Source organism: Salvelinus alpinus, chromosome 33, assembly GCF_045679555.1.
Source record: "Salvelinus alpinus chromosome 33, SLU_Salpinus.1, whole genome shotgun sequence".
NCBI lineage: Eukaryota > Metazoa > Chordata > Actinopteri > Salmoniformes > Salmonidae > Salvelinus > Salvelinus alpinus.
The window spans coordinates 17,863,745-17,881,199 of record NC_092118.1 but is presented as its reverse complement, the minus strand read 5'-3'; the positions used below and the strand labels follow the sequence as shown (position 1 = coordinate 17,881,199).

At 40.9% G+C, this 17,455-nt stretch overlaps 1 protein-coding gene and 1 pseudogene across 1 annotated transcript; both read left to right on the top strand.

Moving 5' to 3' along the window:
• The first annotated feature begins 4,816 nt into the window (after nucleotides 1-4,816).
• On the top strand, nucleotides 4,817-9,089 carry LOC139562863 (beta,beta-carotene 15,15'-dioxygenase-like; annotated as a pseudogene).
• Nucleotides 9,090-9,338: 249 nt separating this feature from the next.
• On the top strand, nucleotides 9,339-13,505 carry LOC139563028 (bolA-like protein 3). Its single transcript, XM_071381271.1, has 4 exons — nucleotides 9,339-9,546; nucleotides 9,764-9,890; nucleotides 12,387-12,475; nucleotides 12,701-13,505. The coding sequence occupies exons 1-4, from the start codon at nucleotides 9,511-9,513 to the stop codon at nucleotides 12,764-12,766; spliced, it is 318 nt and encodes a 105-aa protein (XP_071237372.1). The 5' UTR covers nucleotides 9,339-9,510; the 3' UTR covers nucleotides 12,767-13,505.
• The last annotated feature ends 3,950 nt before the right edge of the window (nucleotides 13,506-17,455 follow it).

Below are 17,455 nucleotides of genomic sequence, written 5' to 3'. Positions count from 1 at the left end.
ACATCACCGAAGTCAAGGATCTGTAGGATAGTCAGTTTTACTAGGGTATGTTTGGCAGCATGAGTGAAGGATGCCTTGTTGCGAAATAGGAAGCAGATTCTATATTTAATTTTGAATTTGAGATGTTTAATATGAGTCTGGAAGGAGAGTTTACAGTCTAGCCAGACACCTAGGTATTTGTAGTTCAAAGTCACATATTCTAAGTCAGAACCGTCCAGAGTAGTGATGCTGGACGGGCGGGCAGGTGCGGGCAGCGATCGGTTGAAGAGCATGCATTTAGTTTTACTTGCATTTAAGAGCAGTTGGAGGCCACGGAAGGAGACTTGTATGGCATTGAAGCTCGTCTGGAGGTTTGTTAACACAGTGTCCAAAGAGGGGTCAGAAGTATACAGAATGGTGTTGTCTGCGTAGAAGTGGATCAGAGAATCACTAGCAGCAAGAGCAACATCATTGATATATACAGAGAAAAGAGTCAGCCTGAGAATTGAACCCTGTGGCACCCCCATAGAGACTGCCAGAGGTCCAGGCAACAGGCCCTCCGATTTGACACACTGAACTCTATCTGAGAAGTAGTTGGTGAACCAGGCGAGGCAGTCATTTGAGAAACCAAGGCTGTTGAGTCTGCCAATAAGAATGTGGTGATTGACAGAGTTGAAAGCCTTGGCCAGGTCGATGAATACGGCTGCACAGTATTGTCTTTTATCAATGGCGGTTATGATATCGTTTAGAACCTTGAGGGTGGCTGAGGTGCACCTATGACCACCTCGGAAACCAGATTGCATACCGGAGAAGGTACGGTGGGATTCGAAATGGTCGGTGATCTGTTTGTAGTCCCACTCAACATGGTAAAAAGCTTTTTCCGCATCAAGCGAGACCACCACCTTTTTGGGCCATATTTTGAGGCCCCAGGATCTTATTTTTATCCATTTAAACTGGTCTTGGTCTGGTCATGGTCTCGATCCACTGGTCCTTGGTCTAGATCTGGATCTAAATGGTTCCGGTTTTGACTTAATCTCTGGTACTCAAACCAATTTTAAACTTTGGAATTCATGTAGGTAATTGTGCTCCACCAAATTGGAAGTCTTCCACCTAGCTTGGAAAGACAGTACTGTGCAAAATCGAAGTAAAAAGCTGCATTCCCCAAGTAAAGATGACCTTCACTTCAGCAGTGATGAATTCATGAACTTTTTTGACGAAAAGATCATGATCATTAGAAAACAAATGACGGACTCCACTATGAATATGCATATTTTTCCAAAACTCAGTTGTCCTGTGTCTGCACAGAACTGTCAGGACCTTAGATCAATGGAGACACTAAACATTTTTAATCCTGTAGCTCTCGACACAATCACTTAAATAGTCATTGCCTCTAAACCTTCCAGCTGTCTACTGGACTCTATTCCAACTAAACTACTGAAAGAGCTACTTCTTGTGCTTGGGCCTCCAATGTTGAACATAATAAATGGCTCCCTATCCTCTGGATGTGTACCAAACTCACTAAAAGTGGCAGTAATAAAGCCTCTACTGAAAGAGACAAACCTTGGCCCGGAAATGTAAAGAAAATATTAAATCTCCCATTCCTCTAATACATTTTTAGATAAAGCTGTTGCTCAGAAACTCACTGCCTTCCTGAAGACAAATAATGTATACGAAACGCTCCAGTCTGGTTTTAGACCCCACCATAGTACTGAGACTGCACTCGCGAAGGTGGTAAATTACATTTTAGTGGCGTCAGACCAAGGCTCTGAGTCTGTTCTTGTGCTCCTAGACCTTAATGGTGCTTTCCACACCATCAATCACCACATTCTTTTAGAGGGATTGGAAACCCTAATTGGTCTACACTGACTATTTCTTGCCTGGTATAGATCTAATCTGTCTGAAAGATATCAGTTTGTCTCTGTGGATGGTTTGACCGCCGACAAATCAAAGGTAAGTTTCAGTGTTCCTCAAGGTTTCGTTCGAGGACCACTATTGTTTTCATTATACACTGAGTAAACCAAACATTTGGAACATCGTCGGGCATGGACTGTACAAGGGATGCTGGCCCATGTTGACTCCAATGCTTCCCATAGTTGTCCTTTGGGTGGTGGACCATTCTTGATACACACGGGAAACTTTTGAGAGTGAAAACCTAGCAGTGTTGCAGTTCTTGCCTCAAACTGGTGCGCCTGGCACCTACTACCATACCCTGTTCAAAGGCACTTAAATGTTTTGTCTTGCCCAATCACCCTCTGAATGGCACACATACACAATGCATGTCTTAATTGTCTCAAGGCTTAAAATCCTTCTTTAACCTGTTCAGTGGGGGTTTTAGCATATAAATCTTATCAATCGTGGCAACAAAAAAAAGTGGGATGCATGCCAGCAAATCCACTACACAACACAACGCTAAACAATACATTAATTACACTATACCTCTGCCACGCCTGGCTATCAGCGGAGCCTTGTTTGGCAGCGAAACAGTTCATGCAGCCTCATTTACTGCTTTAAAAAAAACATAGCTGATATGGCTGACTTGCTTAAACAAATGTGGTTTCTACTGACAATTGAGATGTACAAACTATGGCATAACGGGATGACAAGCGTATAAGAGGCAAGCCGTAATTTCGATAAAGACATTAATGAACGAGCTAGGACAGACGTCCTTCGTCGGCAAATTTTGTCATCAAACTTTGTCATCAAAGTCTGGCATTTATGATGATAGACAACTGGGAATAATTTTAAACTAGGAAAATAGATCCTTAATCTTAGACTTGGGAGCACACCCTTGTAGTGGTCTTAAAGGCAGCAGGCCTAACGGGGCCACCGTGGAGGCCACCACGACTGCATTCAACTGAAATTGTTGCAGAAGAAGAATGCTGTCCACGTGCTGAGTTGTTATACATGCCCTCATAGTGCGGGAGTTCAGAGCCATGCCAATAAAGTTGACCTTCTGGCTTGGTGTGAAGTTACTCTTTTCGTTGTTCATGGTAAGACCCAGTGCAATGACGTGGTTCAGTGTCAGTGCTGTGCGCTCAGCCACACACTGACGAGGGGGGGTGCAGATGAGCCAGTCATTGAGGTAAGGAAGGATCTTGATCCCTTGTAGGTGGATGGACCTCAGGGCTGCGCTCACACATCTTGTGAAGACACGAGGAGCCAGGGAGAGACCGAAGGGTAATACCGCAAACTGGTATGCCTGACCCTGGAAGGCGAACCGCAGAAAATGCCTGTGTTCCGGTAATGCAGGAACGTGAAAGTAAGCATCCTTTAAGTCCAGGGACGTGAACCATTCCCCTGCAGCTATGGTCTGGAGAACGCTGATAGTCCGCAACATGTGAAAGGGGAGAACGTTTAGGAAAACATTGAACCATTTTAAATCCAGAACTGGACAGAAGCCTCCGTCTTTATTCGGAACCAGGAAATAGGTTGAGTAAAATTCATCTTGCTGTTCCGTAGGCCCGTGACAGTAGCTCATCTTTGGCCCTGCACTGAGGTCTGGGGCAGTGGGCATCATCTTTCAGGGCTTCATCTGGGGAGAGCATTAGTTCTGCTATGCATTCATCCACCTTAGGCATATGGTCCAGCCCATATTGTTTTGCGTTGCCGGTGATGGGGGGCACCGTTGTTGAGGTAATTATGTACATGTAGGTAGCATTATTAAAGTGCCTATGCATAGATTATAACAGAGAGTAGCAGCAGCATAGGGGGGTGGGCAATGCAAGTAGTCTGGGTAGCCATTTGATTAGCTGTTCAGGAGTCTTATGTCTTGGGGTGTCATGCCCTGACCTTAGAGAGCCTTTTTATTTCTCTATTTGGTTAGGTCAGGGTGTGATTTAGGGTGGGCATTCTATGTTCTCTATTTCTTTGTGTTTGGCCGAGTGTGGTTCCCAATCAGAGGCAGCTGTCTTTCATTGTCTCTGATTGGGAATCATACTTAGGCAGCCCTTTTTCCCTCCTTGTCTTTGTTTGAGTGCATGTAGTTTGCACGACGAAGCTTTTCGTTCGTTGTATTGTTTATAGTTTTTTATTTCTTGGTGGAACATTTAAAATAAAGAATGTACGCCTACCACGCTGCACCTTTACAGTCAGGAGGAGCTGTGTTGCTCACTAGGATGCTTTCTCCGGTGAGATATATTCAGCCCCTTACTAATTGAAGGACAATTATGAAACACAGAGAAACGAAAGTTAAATTATTTAGTAGTTGTCATTTTTTATTGGTAAATTTATTTTTTTGGGGGGGGGGTGTGAATACACACCACGGAAAAGCAAAGCAGTTGTCCCTTTTTGTTGTTGAGGCAATTGGAGTCCAACCGACATCCCCAGGTTTTAATGTCTATGCCGACATCCCACAACTTGCCACAAGCTGACGGTTCATAGCTTTATGGCACGAACCGCATAGTTATAGGCTATTCATGATTTAAATAATGGCCGTGTGAAATAGCTAATGGATGTGGTTGTTTCACAAAACGTTGAACCCAGCTTTCAAAATTGTTTCTCATAGTCAATTAACAATATTCTGAAGGCCTACTCCTCGAACAAAGACCATTTCTTCTCTTATTAGTTATTCACACATTTTTTGGAATACATTTAAACTCTATATCTGGCATGGTACAGGTGTCTTTTTAAAAACATTTTTAAAGCACATAACCATGTGTGTGAGGTGTTTAGATTTCTTTAAGACTACCAAGAAACACTCTGTGCCCACTGCAGCAAAAGTTAAGGGCTGCAGAATGAGCAGTGACGCTCCTTGGTTGTACACTCTGAGTAGAGGGGCCCCCCTTTTACTATGACAGAATGTACAGGAAATTGTGCTCTATGTGCAGAAGTGTCCAATATGAAAAAGCGTACTGAACATCGTGCAATACGAATGGGCTAATCAACTATGGGATTTAAAAGTGTTTTCTAAAGTTTATTATAATATTGTTATAAATAATGTTTGGTTATTTGTATTACTGTTGTTACCATAACTATCTAGTAATCTTTACTATTATACTATTATTTGTGCTATAAAGGGGATTAACTTAATAATTTTTCATATTGTTAACCAAATTGTAAGTCTGCTAACATTTCCTCATAAAATGTTACAAATTTTGAACATTTGTATTATTCTTCACCATCTTCTTTGCAGGACTTTCATTTTGAAGGAAAATCGCAGAGGACACTGCCTTATTCTTGCTATATCTTACTTATTCTTGCTGGCGGAATAGACACACTATCATAGATCCCCCCCCCCCCCCCATGCTGTTTTGTAAAACTCTTGTTTTATGTAGGCAACCTTCCAAGCTGGCTGCAAGGCACGCTGCGCAATGGAACAGGCATATTCTCAGTGGGGGATACCACATACAACCACTGGTTCGATGGGATGGCCCTGATGCACAGCTTTACATTCAATGATGGTAAGATGAGTGGAAGTGTGTCTCTTTTTTGTGATATAGAAACTCAAACAAGAGAAGTCCAATTGGAAAGCTTTTGGGCTTTTTGGTATTATGGGCTCCATGGGTTGTGCAAGTAAAAACAATTTCCACATTTAGCAATTAAATTCACAATAGAAATACATCTGTTTGTGTGTGTGTGTGTTTATTTCAGGTGAAGTAATCTACAGAAGCAGATATTTACGCGGAGACACATACAAAGACAACATGGCTGCCAAAATAATTATTGTGTCTGAAATGGGGACAATGGCCTACCTGGATCCAGGCAAGAACCTCATATCTAGGTAGCACATTACAGATGGTTCACTTTGGCACATTAAAAAGGCAAGATGTTGAAATCAATTATCTAGCAATTATGTTCTGGCATGCTGTAGCAAAAGATCAGGGATGATAGTGCATATGATCTGACTGTTGATGATTTAATTGTATTTGTCCCTATGCATATGCCTGTTGCTGATCAAAGTATCTGTCTCCAGGGTGATCACCTTTCTTAACCACACGGTCCCAGACTTCACTGACAACTGTGGCAACAATTTCATTCGATATGGGAAGGATTATTATGCAACCTCTGAAACCAACTACATCTGCAAAGTAGATCCTGTGACTCTGGAGACTCAGGACAAGGTAACTTAAAGTTATCACTGGCGTTGCTATCTGGATGACCATACGCATGAACACACCTGTTTTATAATCTTGTTATCTCACTAGGTGGACTACTTGAAATACCTTGCTGTGAACCTGGTGACATCCCATCCACATTACGATAAAGACGGAACAGCCTACAACATGGGGACTTCAATAGCGGAGAATGGAAAGACCAAATACACCTTTTTCAAGTTTCCAGACACTACTGCGGGAGGTACACTACCAGTCAAAAGTTTGGACACACCTACTCATTCAAGGGTTTTTCTTTATTTTTACTATTTTCTATATTGTAGAATAATAGTGACGACATCAAACTATGAAATAACACATATGGAATCATGTAGTAACCAGGAAAGTGTTGAAAAAAATCCAAATATATTTTATATTTGAGATCTTCAAAGTAGCCACCCTTTGCCTTGATGACAGCTTTGCACACTCTTGACATTCTCTCATGAGAATGCTTTTCCAATAGTATTGAAGGAGTTCGCACAAATGCTGAGCACTTGTTGGCTGCTTTTCCTTCAATCTGCTGTCCAACTCATCCCAAACCTTCTCAATTGGGTCAAGGTCGGGTGATTGTGGAGGCCAGGTCATCTGATGCAGCATTCCATCACTCAAATATCCCTTACATAGCCTAGAGGTGTGTTTTGGGTCATTGTCCTGTTGAAAAACAAATGATGGGATGGCGTATCGCTGCAGAATGCTGTGGTAGCCGTGCTGGTTAAGTGTGCCTTGAATTCTAAAAAAATCACAGACAGTGTCATCAGCAAAGCATCCCCACACCATCACACGTCCTCCTCCATGCTTCACGGTGGGAACCACACATGCGGAGATCATCCGTTCCCCTACTCTGCGTCTTACAAAGACACAGCGGTTGGAACCAAAAATATCAAATTTGGACTCATCAGACCAAAGGACAGATTTCCACCGGTCTAATGTCCATTGCTTGTGTTTCTTGGCTCAAGAAAGTCTCTTCTTATTATTGGTGTCCTTTAGTAGAGATTTCTTTGCAGCAATTCGACCATGAAGGCCTGATTCACACAGTCTGCTCTGAACAGTTAATGTGGAGATGTGTCTCTTACTTGAACTCTGGAGCATTTATTTGGGCTGCAATCTGATGTGCAGTTAATTCTATTGAAAGTATCCTCTGCAGCAGAGGTAACTCTGAGTCTTCCTTTCCTGTGGTGGTCCTCATGAGCCAGTTTTATCATAGCGCTTGATGGTTTTTGCGACTGCACTTGAAGAAACATTAAAAGTTCTTGACATTTTCCGGATTGACAGTCCTTCATGTCTTAAAGTAATGATGAACTTGTCATTTCTCTTTGCTTATTTGAGCTGTTCTTGGAATAATATGGACTTGGTCTTTTACCAAATAGGCCTATCTTCTGTATACTACCCCTACCTTGTCACAACACAACTGATTGGCTCAAACGCATTAAGAATGAAAGAAATTCCACAAATGAACTTTTAACAAGGCACACCTGTTAATTGAAATGCATTCCAGGTGACTACCTCATGAAGCTGGTTGAGAGAATGCCAAGAGTGTGCAAAGCTGTCATCAAGGCAAAGGGTGGCTACTTTGAAGATTTCAAATATAAAATATGTTTTGATTAAACAGTTTTTGGAGGTTACTACATGATTCCATATGTGTTATTTCATAGTTTTGATATCTTACCTATTATTCTACTATGTTTGTCCAAACTTTTGACTGGTACTGTATATCTTCAAAAAGATCACTTTGTCTCTCTTTTTATGTTTGAGTTAGTTAATTCCTAGTTACAGGGGTATCACCAGTCCCTGTAAGGTTGTTTCTCCCTTTGACTTGATCACTGTCCATACCTCTCGGTTGTCATGTCTAAAACAGGCACTATTTAAAAGGAAAGAGAAATCTAGCAGAGACTTCAGCGCCCCAGGAGTTAAACTTTAGACCACTGACCTTGTTACTTCTGACCGTGTAAGCTCTGAGCTTCACTGGTATCTGATGAAATGTCATGGTCTGATATAGCAGTGGTCAATACCTTTTAATATTGGTGAAGTCATGTTTTAACACATTTGAGCAATAACCTTGTATTTTATCATCTCAAACATTTAGCAGAACCATTTACCCATCACCTATCTGGGGTTTGTCTTACTACTTTACACCATGGATGGAGAAGTATCCTGAGCCTGATGCAGATCTTTTTCACCAAACATTACAAATAGCTGTAAATGGTTGTACATTCTCAGTTTTTGTTTCATCAGATAAGGCCAAGGCTTCTCCAGCCTTGAAGAACCTTGAGGTGATCTGCACAGTGCCCTGCCGCTCCCTCCTCAGCCCCAGCTACTACCACAGCTTTGGCATGACTGACAACTACTTAATCTTCATTGAGCAGCCATTTAAACTGGACATCCTCAAGATGGCCACCGCATACATGAGAGGGGTCAACTGGGCTAGTTGTCTGAAGTTTTGCCCTGAGGAAAATGTAAGGGTTATAAGACTCATTTTCTTTGGCAATGAATTTAGTGATTCCAATGTAAGAGCAAGTACATTGTTGTTTTTTCCATTTCATGGAAATTACATCCCTTTGTGTTTTCAACTTGACAGACCCTGATTCACCTGATCGACAGAAAGACAGGCAAAGAAGTGGGCATAAAGTACCACAGAGGCAATGATAGTGTACCATCACGTGAATGCCTTTGAAGAGGATGGTCATGTCATCGCCTATGAAGATCCCAGCTTGTACAACATGTTCTACCTAAACGTGTTAAAAGAACAATCAAAGACCTCAGCAATGTCTGTGCCAACGTGCAAAAGATTTGCCCTTCCTGTACAGACTGACAAGGTAATGGTTTGCAACTGATTACCATCTTAACCTTTTAAACATTGCCCTCAACTAATGAGTAGTCTGTCACGCCCTGACCATAAACTCTAAATACCAAAGTGCCTTGTAAATATTGTTGTATAAACAATGTGCTAGTATTGCTACATTTTGCACAACACATGATGTGAGCAGTTATCTAAGGACTAATGCCAGTGTAGTCTGGAGTCATCTCAAGGGAAACCATAATGGATATCCTCAAAAGCATCTACCTATCAATATACCATAAAAAATGTTTTTCAAAAAATGTTAGGTAGCAAAACTATTTAATTATATGATTGGTGTGTTATATATTTATGTATTATTTTGTATGTTTTTTTTGTCCTGTATAGGATTGTCATGAAAATCCTTATAATACAAATTATTGCACCATTTATTGTTTTAATTAGGCCTAATAAACAATGTGTGAAAAATTGTCTCCAGTCCACGAGAGGGCGCCAGTTACAACAGTGAGTGTACGTTTGCGTGACTCTGATACCTACGTCATATTGTGGAGACGAACATTGACATCGAGGGGCATGACTTTTTAAAAACTTGTGTTGGATTACTGTTCATTATTGTTAGTTTTATCTTCAGTAAAGGACTTGGTCACGATGCTCTCTATTTCCAGGTTTCTTCTCAAAAATCAAGTAAATCAATTTCATTTATTCTAATGCATAACGTTAGACTAGCCAACTTTGAAGGTTGAGTGCGACTGTTTTCTGCTCACTCAAGTCAGACAGCAAGTGACACTTGCCATTTAACGTTAGCTAGTTAAGTGAGCTATCTAACGTTACATCTTGTAATTCAATATGTATTGTGAGGTAGCAAACGTTCGCTAACTGTCTTTGAAAACATTTGTTTTAGGCTGTTTTGGTTTCTAGACAGTTGCAGAGGACTCTGTCTTCTCAGACAGATGGAGAGACCCGAATTGCACACATTCTCAAAGAGAAGTTTCCATCGGCCACGTCTCTAAAAGTTGTGGACATATCAGGTAAATAGACATAGAAACATGGGTATCAAAAGGGGTCCTGGTCTAGCCCAGCTAGCTAGATCATTATGCATAATCAAATGTGTGTTACAACGACGCTGAATTTGTTGGTGTCTTGCTGGTATTCAGTAGACTCATTCTCGCGTGGTAATCCTTCCATATTAGGTCTCGTTTACGCGACTATTGGAATGAAATGCGAGAAGCCTGGGCTTCCTAGGATAATGCATTGTGTGAATTATTGGCGGTTGGGATCCAATAATAATAGTGCATTGGTGTACCAGATGCACTCATAGGTTCAATAAAATACTTATGGAAAAACAACCAAAAACCCAGCCCAAACTGCATATACTACCATACCCAGCATTATCCCTAACCACAGGCCTGAGTGGACATTACCTCCTCTATCAACAACTTCTGTAGATCCTTTTCAGAAATATCTAGATTATCCAGAAAATATTCAGCTGCTCTACACAACAATTCCAATTTTATCTGACCAGCTCTCTACTTGTGCAGCACAATTCACAACCAGAGCGATGAAGGTCAGGAACCTGGACTTGTCCAAACACAGTTGCTTGGATCCACACATTTCACTGGGAACATTCACTATTTGTCCTCCTCCATCTGAGCAGGCAATGGAGAGAGCCTTGAGCCCTACCTCCTGATTCATCCTTCTCACTGCTTCTGTTTATGTAACACCCTGTCCCACCTGTGTCTGTTTCACCTTTACCAGGCACTCTGTAGCCCTGGCCTCACGACTACCTCCACAATTACTACACTTTCTGGGCTCATCCTCCAAATATTTCTCCACTATGTGGAAACCTCCACACCTTGCACATCTAGGTTGCCCCATCCTACACACTGACGCTACATGACCACATTTCTGGCAGCGGAAACACTGCAGAACAGCTGGCACGAATGCTCTATCCGGATAGCTCAATATATCTCAACATTACCAGATCAAAAGTACCTCCAAAGCATAGCAAAACCAACAGGTTCCTCCAATCTATCTCGATTACAGCTAAGCCACATAGCCTCACACACACCAGAAACCTTCCTCTTTAGCTATTCAACCTCTACACTTAGAGGCACTGCTATCACACCCTTGAGTGAAGCCCTGCTCTGTAACCTTAAGCACATTATTTCTCGTTCTCCCAGTCAGACCATGCACACTGCTCAGTCCCTTTGGGAGGTGGATATGCATCCTATCCGAACAAATAAACTATCTTAACATACTGCATACATACTTCCCTATCCTACTCTCCATCCACCTTGAGACCTCAAATGGGTCTGCCAAAACCCCAGATTTACTTTTTCTAAGAACCAAACCCCAATCACCATAGAATCCTCATAGACAATCCTCTTATTTCCATTCCCCATATCTGCTTCCTTTCCATTCTTCAAAGGCACTGCAGTCACCTCATCTTTCTTCTCTGACTCCTCTCTTCCATTTTTACCTATCTCATCTTAACTCTCTTCACTTCCCTCACTCCATGATCACTATTAACCGGAGCAAAAAAGGTTTTCCGCTTCATCTCTTAATTTATTTACGCGAGGGCTAGTACTCGGCCTAGGCAGCGGCGTCATACACCCATTATTTTAGAAGTGTTACGAAGTATGAGAGTATTGAGGGGGGATGATCCGGAGGGGGAAGTTGGATAATAATTTTTCCTCTGCAATCTAGAGCCGTAATCATTATGCCTAATTCTATGATTTTTCTGGATAGGTTTTCTAAGCATACCTCTTTACCTGTTCAATTTGAATGAGGGTGTCATTCTGACTATTGTAAATCACACATCAATATACTGCACTAATATGCCTAGGATATTACATACGAATTACAACACAGTACATGGGATCATAACACATATCAATAATGGCACATATCATGGCATCATAATTCATTCACAACTATCATGATATTATCATAAGGTGCCAGATTACATTAAAACCAAGTATGTTTCTGCATTTCTAAGCATACCTCTTGAGCTGTCTGTATCCTCATGCCTGGTGCTTATTTTTGTTACGCTTCTCTGCATCTCTGCTAAAATCTGGGTAAAAGATTGAAAGGAATGTGAGTCTTATTCAGTACATTTAGTAATTACTTGCTTTTCTAAAGCCTAGCAAAATTGCCAGCAGACATGCCAGCTAAGATAGTTGGACAACCTACGCTAGTTATGAGGTTGGGAGATTGGGAACCTATCTAGCAGGCTAGCTAAAGCAAACTTCATAAAATGGCTAGGTGGCTAGTATTACAGAGAAACAACAAAATATTTGTGTTTTATTTATTCATCAAGAAATAATCAATAGGGTACATAGCTTAATCAAATTAATGTATAAACTTACCTCCTGCGAGTTCTGCCCATCACCAGCAGCTAAAATCAAATCAAAAACAGGACAAATCTTAGGGGGCACGTGCCCTTCTTCCCCCTATGGGCATGACGCCTCTGATTCCTTGGTGCACTCATGACAATTGTGTGTCATTATGTTTTGTGTTCTCAGGTGGCTGTGGTGCCATGTATGAAGTCCATATAGAATCCAATGAATTTAAAGGGAAAAGAACTGTTCAACAACACCAACTAGTCAACCAGGTAACCTATGGAGATACATTCTGTAGATATAAATTAGTTTGCACCATTGTATAGAAGGGTATAGGCTATATAGCTGTCAAAATTGTACATTTGCTTTGGTTGATACTGTTTTGTACCGATCAGATGTGTGGGGGGAGAGAAAGCAACAACAAGTAGTAAAGTAGTCCATATGCAAAATTGTTGCAGAAACAGCACAGCTGAAAACTGCTATGTTCTCATCCACAGGCTCTCAAGGAGGAGATCCAAGGAATGCATGGACTACGAATATTCACAGATGTTCCTCGAGAGTAGGACCAAGCCCTTTTACAAATTGTAGGTCTATGAATGTACACCCCTCAAACGGAATGTCATAGGCTGATTACATTTTCATCTAAGGATGAACACCCCAAAATCTCAGATGAATTGCTGATGTGTCTATGACAGTAACAAAGGAAATGGTTTGTCCTGTTACTTCCTGACAGTATTGTCATAAATAATCTGAAGAATTTATGGTAGGGACATATTTTACAATGTCAATTGTGTAATAAATGTAACACTAAAACTATCACATATTTTTATTTATTTACCATAAACACAATTAAATTATTGATGAGATTGAAGATGAGATTATTCGAATGATGCCTTTACAGAAGACATTGACCTAAAAAGCTATGATGCGCACAAAATAACGCTGTCAGGATTCAGTAGTAAATTGCCAAGTCAATTGGATAGGGGCCTAATTGAGTTGGCCTGTAGTTTTTTTAACCATTGTAAAGATAGGATGCAAATACATTGTAGTGAACAGACGGAAAACCTCATAAGACAACTAGCTATGCAACGTTTCTTGTACATTTAATCTGTAATTGAAAATCCTTCCTATATTTGTGTTTTTGTTTAGTGTAGTAGTTGTTTGTCATGAGACAAGTTTTCATTCCGTTTCCAGTATTTATGTTCTGTTATTCCTCCTTGTTAACCATTAATGTAGAAATAAAAGTTGTTGACAAAGTAGATGGATTTAAATAAATAGTATGTGATTAAAAGGACAAAAACACAGGACCCTTATGTCTTTATTAAAGGGATACTTCAGGATTTTGCCTACACTACTGTAGAACTTATAATTTGCCGGTGTCTTAACAACTTCATTAGATAGTAATAATCACTGTGTTGACCTACTTCTACTGTGGCCCCAATGCGACCCATACTTGGTAAATGTACTGCAGTTTTTTCTACTGGGAAATTCGCCAGCAGGTGGGGCCCACTAGCTATTTCCCTGGCCAATATTTTTGTGGGTTAGTACTTAAAGTGAGAATACATTTTACTACATAGTAGACTACTTGAGATGTAACTTTGTTGCTCACTTATTCATAAACAGGTTATGATTGAATTATAGACATAAACTATTGCCAGTAAATGGGCATTCATAATTTTGATATTCCCCAAATACTGATATACAGTGTCATGTAGCCTATGTGTTGTGGTAGTCAATCAATGTTAGGTTCATGTTTTGATACTCACAAATATTTGAATTTATGTGCCTGTAAGAAGACATTTGCGAATAACCTTGTCTGATCACGTGCTCATTTGTAGCCACAATAGTGGAATTTGCAACAACAAAAAAAGTGGAATTTGCGGTTCATCTTCAAAATAAAAGTCCCCCATTTGAAAGTGATGTTAAGGGATAAAAATAGTGGAATCATGTCATACTTGAACAGAATAATCCTAAACAAATTTGGATGTTGTTACATTATTTAAAATTAAATACAATAATTAATTAATTTGACAATAAACAGAAAAATCTGTTGAAATCCAACTGCATTGTGTTATGTCAGATAATGCGTAAATTCCGCCTGCACTGATCGGTTGAGAGACGCGCTTTGCATAGGAGTGATGCCATCTGACATAAGACAATGATCCCACTGTGGATGTATTAGACTGCATAATTGCATTGGGGGACATACATACAGTACAAGTCAAAAGTTTGGATACACCTCATTCAAGGGTTTTTCTTTATTTTTACTATTTTCTACATTGTTGTAGCAACCAAAAAAGTGTTCAACAAATGAAAATATATTTTATATTTGAGATTCTTCAAAGTAGCCACCCTTTGCCTTGATGACAGCTTTGCAAACTCTTGGCATTCTCTCAACCAGCTTCATGAGGTAGTCACCTAGAATGCATTTCAATTAACAGGTGTGCCTTGTTGAAAGTTAATTTGTGGGATTTCTTTCCTTAATGTTTTTGAGACAATCAGTTGTGTTGTGACAAGGTATACATAAAATAGCCCTATTTGGTAAAAGTCCATATTATGGCAAGAACAGCTCAAATAAGCAAAGAGAAGTGACAGTCCATCATTACTTTAAGACATGAAGGTCTGTCAATCTGGAAAATGTCAAGAACTTTTAATGTTTCTTCAAGTGCAGTTACAAAAGCCATCAAGCGCTATGATGAAACTGGCTCTTGAGGACCACCACAGGAAAGGAAGACCCAGAGTTACCTCTGCTGCAGAGGTTAAATTCAGTAGAGTTAACTGCACCTCAGATTGCAACCCATATAAAAAATAAATGTTTATTTTTATTTCACCTTTATTTAACCAGGTAGGCTAGTTGAGAACAAGTTCTCATTTGCAACTGCGACCTGGCCAAGATAAAGCATTGCAATTCGACACATAGAACAACACAGAGTTACACATGGAATAAACAAAACATACAGTCAATAATACAGTAGAACAAAGAAAACAAAATGTCTATATACAGTGAGTGCAAATGAGGTAAGATAAGGGAGTTAAGGCAATAAATAGGCCATGGTGGCGAAGTAATTACAATATAGCAATTAAACACTGGAATGGTAGATGTGCAGAAGAGATACAGTAGAGATACTGGGGTGCAAAGGAGCAAGATAAATAAATACAGTATGGGGATGAGGTAGGTAGATAGATGGGCTGTTTACAGATGGGCTATGTACAGGTGCAGTGATCTGTGAGCTGCTCTGACAGCTGGTGCTTAAAGCTAGTGAGGGAGATATGAGTCTTCAGCTTCAGAGATATTTGCAGTTCGTTCCAGTCATTGGCAGCAGAAAACTGCAAGGAAAGACGACCAAAGGAGGAATTGGCTTTGGGGGTGACCAGTGAGATATACCTGCTGGAGCGCGTGCTACGAGTGGGTGCTGCTATGGTGACCAGTGAGCTGAGATAAGGCGGGGCTTTACCTAGCAGAGACTTGTAGATAACCTGTAGCCAGTGGGTTTGGCGACGAGTATGAAGCGAGGGCCAACCAACGAGAGCGTACAGGTCGCAATGGTGGGTAGTGTATGGGGCTTTGGTGACAAAACGGATGGCACTGTGATAGACTGCATCCAGTTTGTTGAGTAAAGTGTTGGAGACTATTTTATAGATGACATCACCGAAGTCGAGGATCAGTAGGATGGTCAGTTTTACGAGGGTATGTTTGGCAGCATGAGTGAAGGATGCTTTGTTGCGATATAGGAAGCCGATTCTAGATTTAATTTTGGATTGGAGATGCTTAATGTGAGTCTGGAAGGAGAGTTTACAATCTAACCAGACACCTAGGTATTTGTAGTTGTCCACGTATTCTAAGTCAGAGCCGTCCAGAGTAGTGATGCTGGACGTGCGAGCAGGTGCGGGCAGTGATCGGTTGAATAGCATGCATTTAGTTTTACTTGCGTTTAAGAGCAGTTGGAGGCCACGGAAGGAGAGTTGTATGGCATTGAAGCTTGTCTGGAGGTTAGTTAACAGTGTCCAAAGAGGGGCCAGAAGTATACAGAATGGTGTCGTCTGCGTAGAGGTGTATCAGAGAATCACCAGCAGCAAGAGCAACATCATTGATGTATACAGAGAAGAGAGTCGGCCCAAGGATTGAACCCTGTGGCACCCCCATAGGGACAGCCAGAGGTCCGGACAACAGGCCCTCCGATTTGACACAACTGAACTCTATCAGAGAAGTAGTTGGTAAACCAGGCGAGGCAATCATTTGAGAAACCAAGGCTGTCGAGTCTGCCAATAAGAATGTGGTGATTGACAGAGTCGAAAGCCTTGGCCAGGTCGATGAATACGGCTGCACAGTAATGTCTCTTATCGATGGCAGTTATGATGTTGTTTAGGAAATGCTTCACAGAGTTCCAGTAACAGACATCAACTGTTCCGAAGACACTGGGTGAATCAGGCCTTCATGGTTGAATTGCTGCAAAGAAACCACTACTAAAGGACACCAATAAGAAGAAGAGACTTGATCGGGCCAAGAAACACAAGCAATGAACATTAGACCGGTGGAAATCTGTTCTTTGGTCTGATGAGTCCAAATTTGAGATTTTTGGTTCCAACCGCCGTGTTTTTGTGAGACGCAGAGTAGGTGAACGGATGATTTCCACATGTGTGGTTCTCCATGAAGCATGGAGGAGGAGGTTCAAATTCAAGGCACACTTAACCAGCATGGCTCCCACAGCATTCCGCAGTGATACACCATCCCATCTGGTTTGCGCTTAGTGGGATTATCATTCATTTTTCAACAGGACAATGACCCAAAACACACCTCCAGGCTGTGTAAGGGCTATTTGACCAAGAAGAAGAGTGATGGTGCTGCATCAGATGACCTGGCCTCCACAATCACCCGACCTCAACCCAATTGAGATGGTTTGGGATGAGTTGGACTGTAGAGTGAAGGAAAAGCAGCCAACAAGTGCTCAGCATATGTGGGAATTCCTTCAAGACTGTTGGAAAAAGCATTCCTTATTAAGCTGGTTGAGAGAATGCCAAGAGTGTGCAAAGGGTGACTACTTTGAAGAATCTCAAATATAAAATATATTTTGATTTGTTTAACACTTGTTTGGTTACTACATGATTCCATATGTGTTATTTCATAGTTTTGATGTCTTCACAATTATTCTACAATGTAGAAAATAGTACAAATAAAGAAAACCCTTGAATGAGTAGGTGTGTCCAAACATTTGACTGGTACTGTATATTCACTGTACAGCCTTACAGCGTTT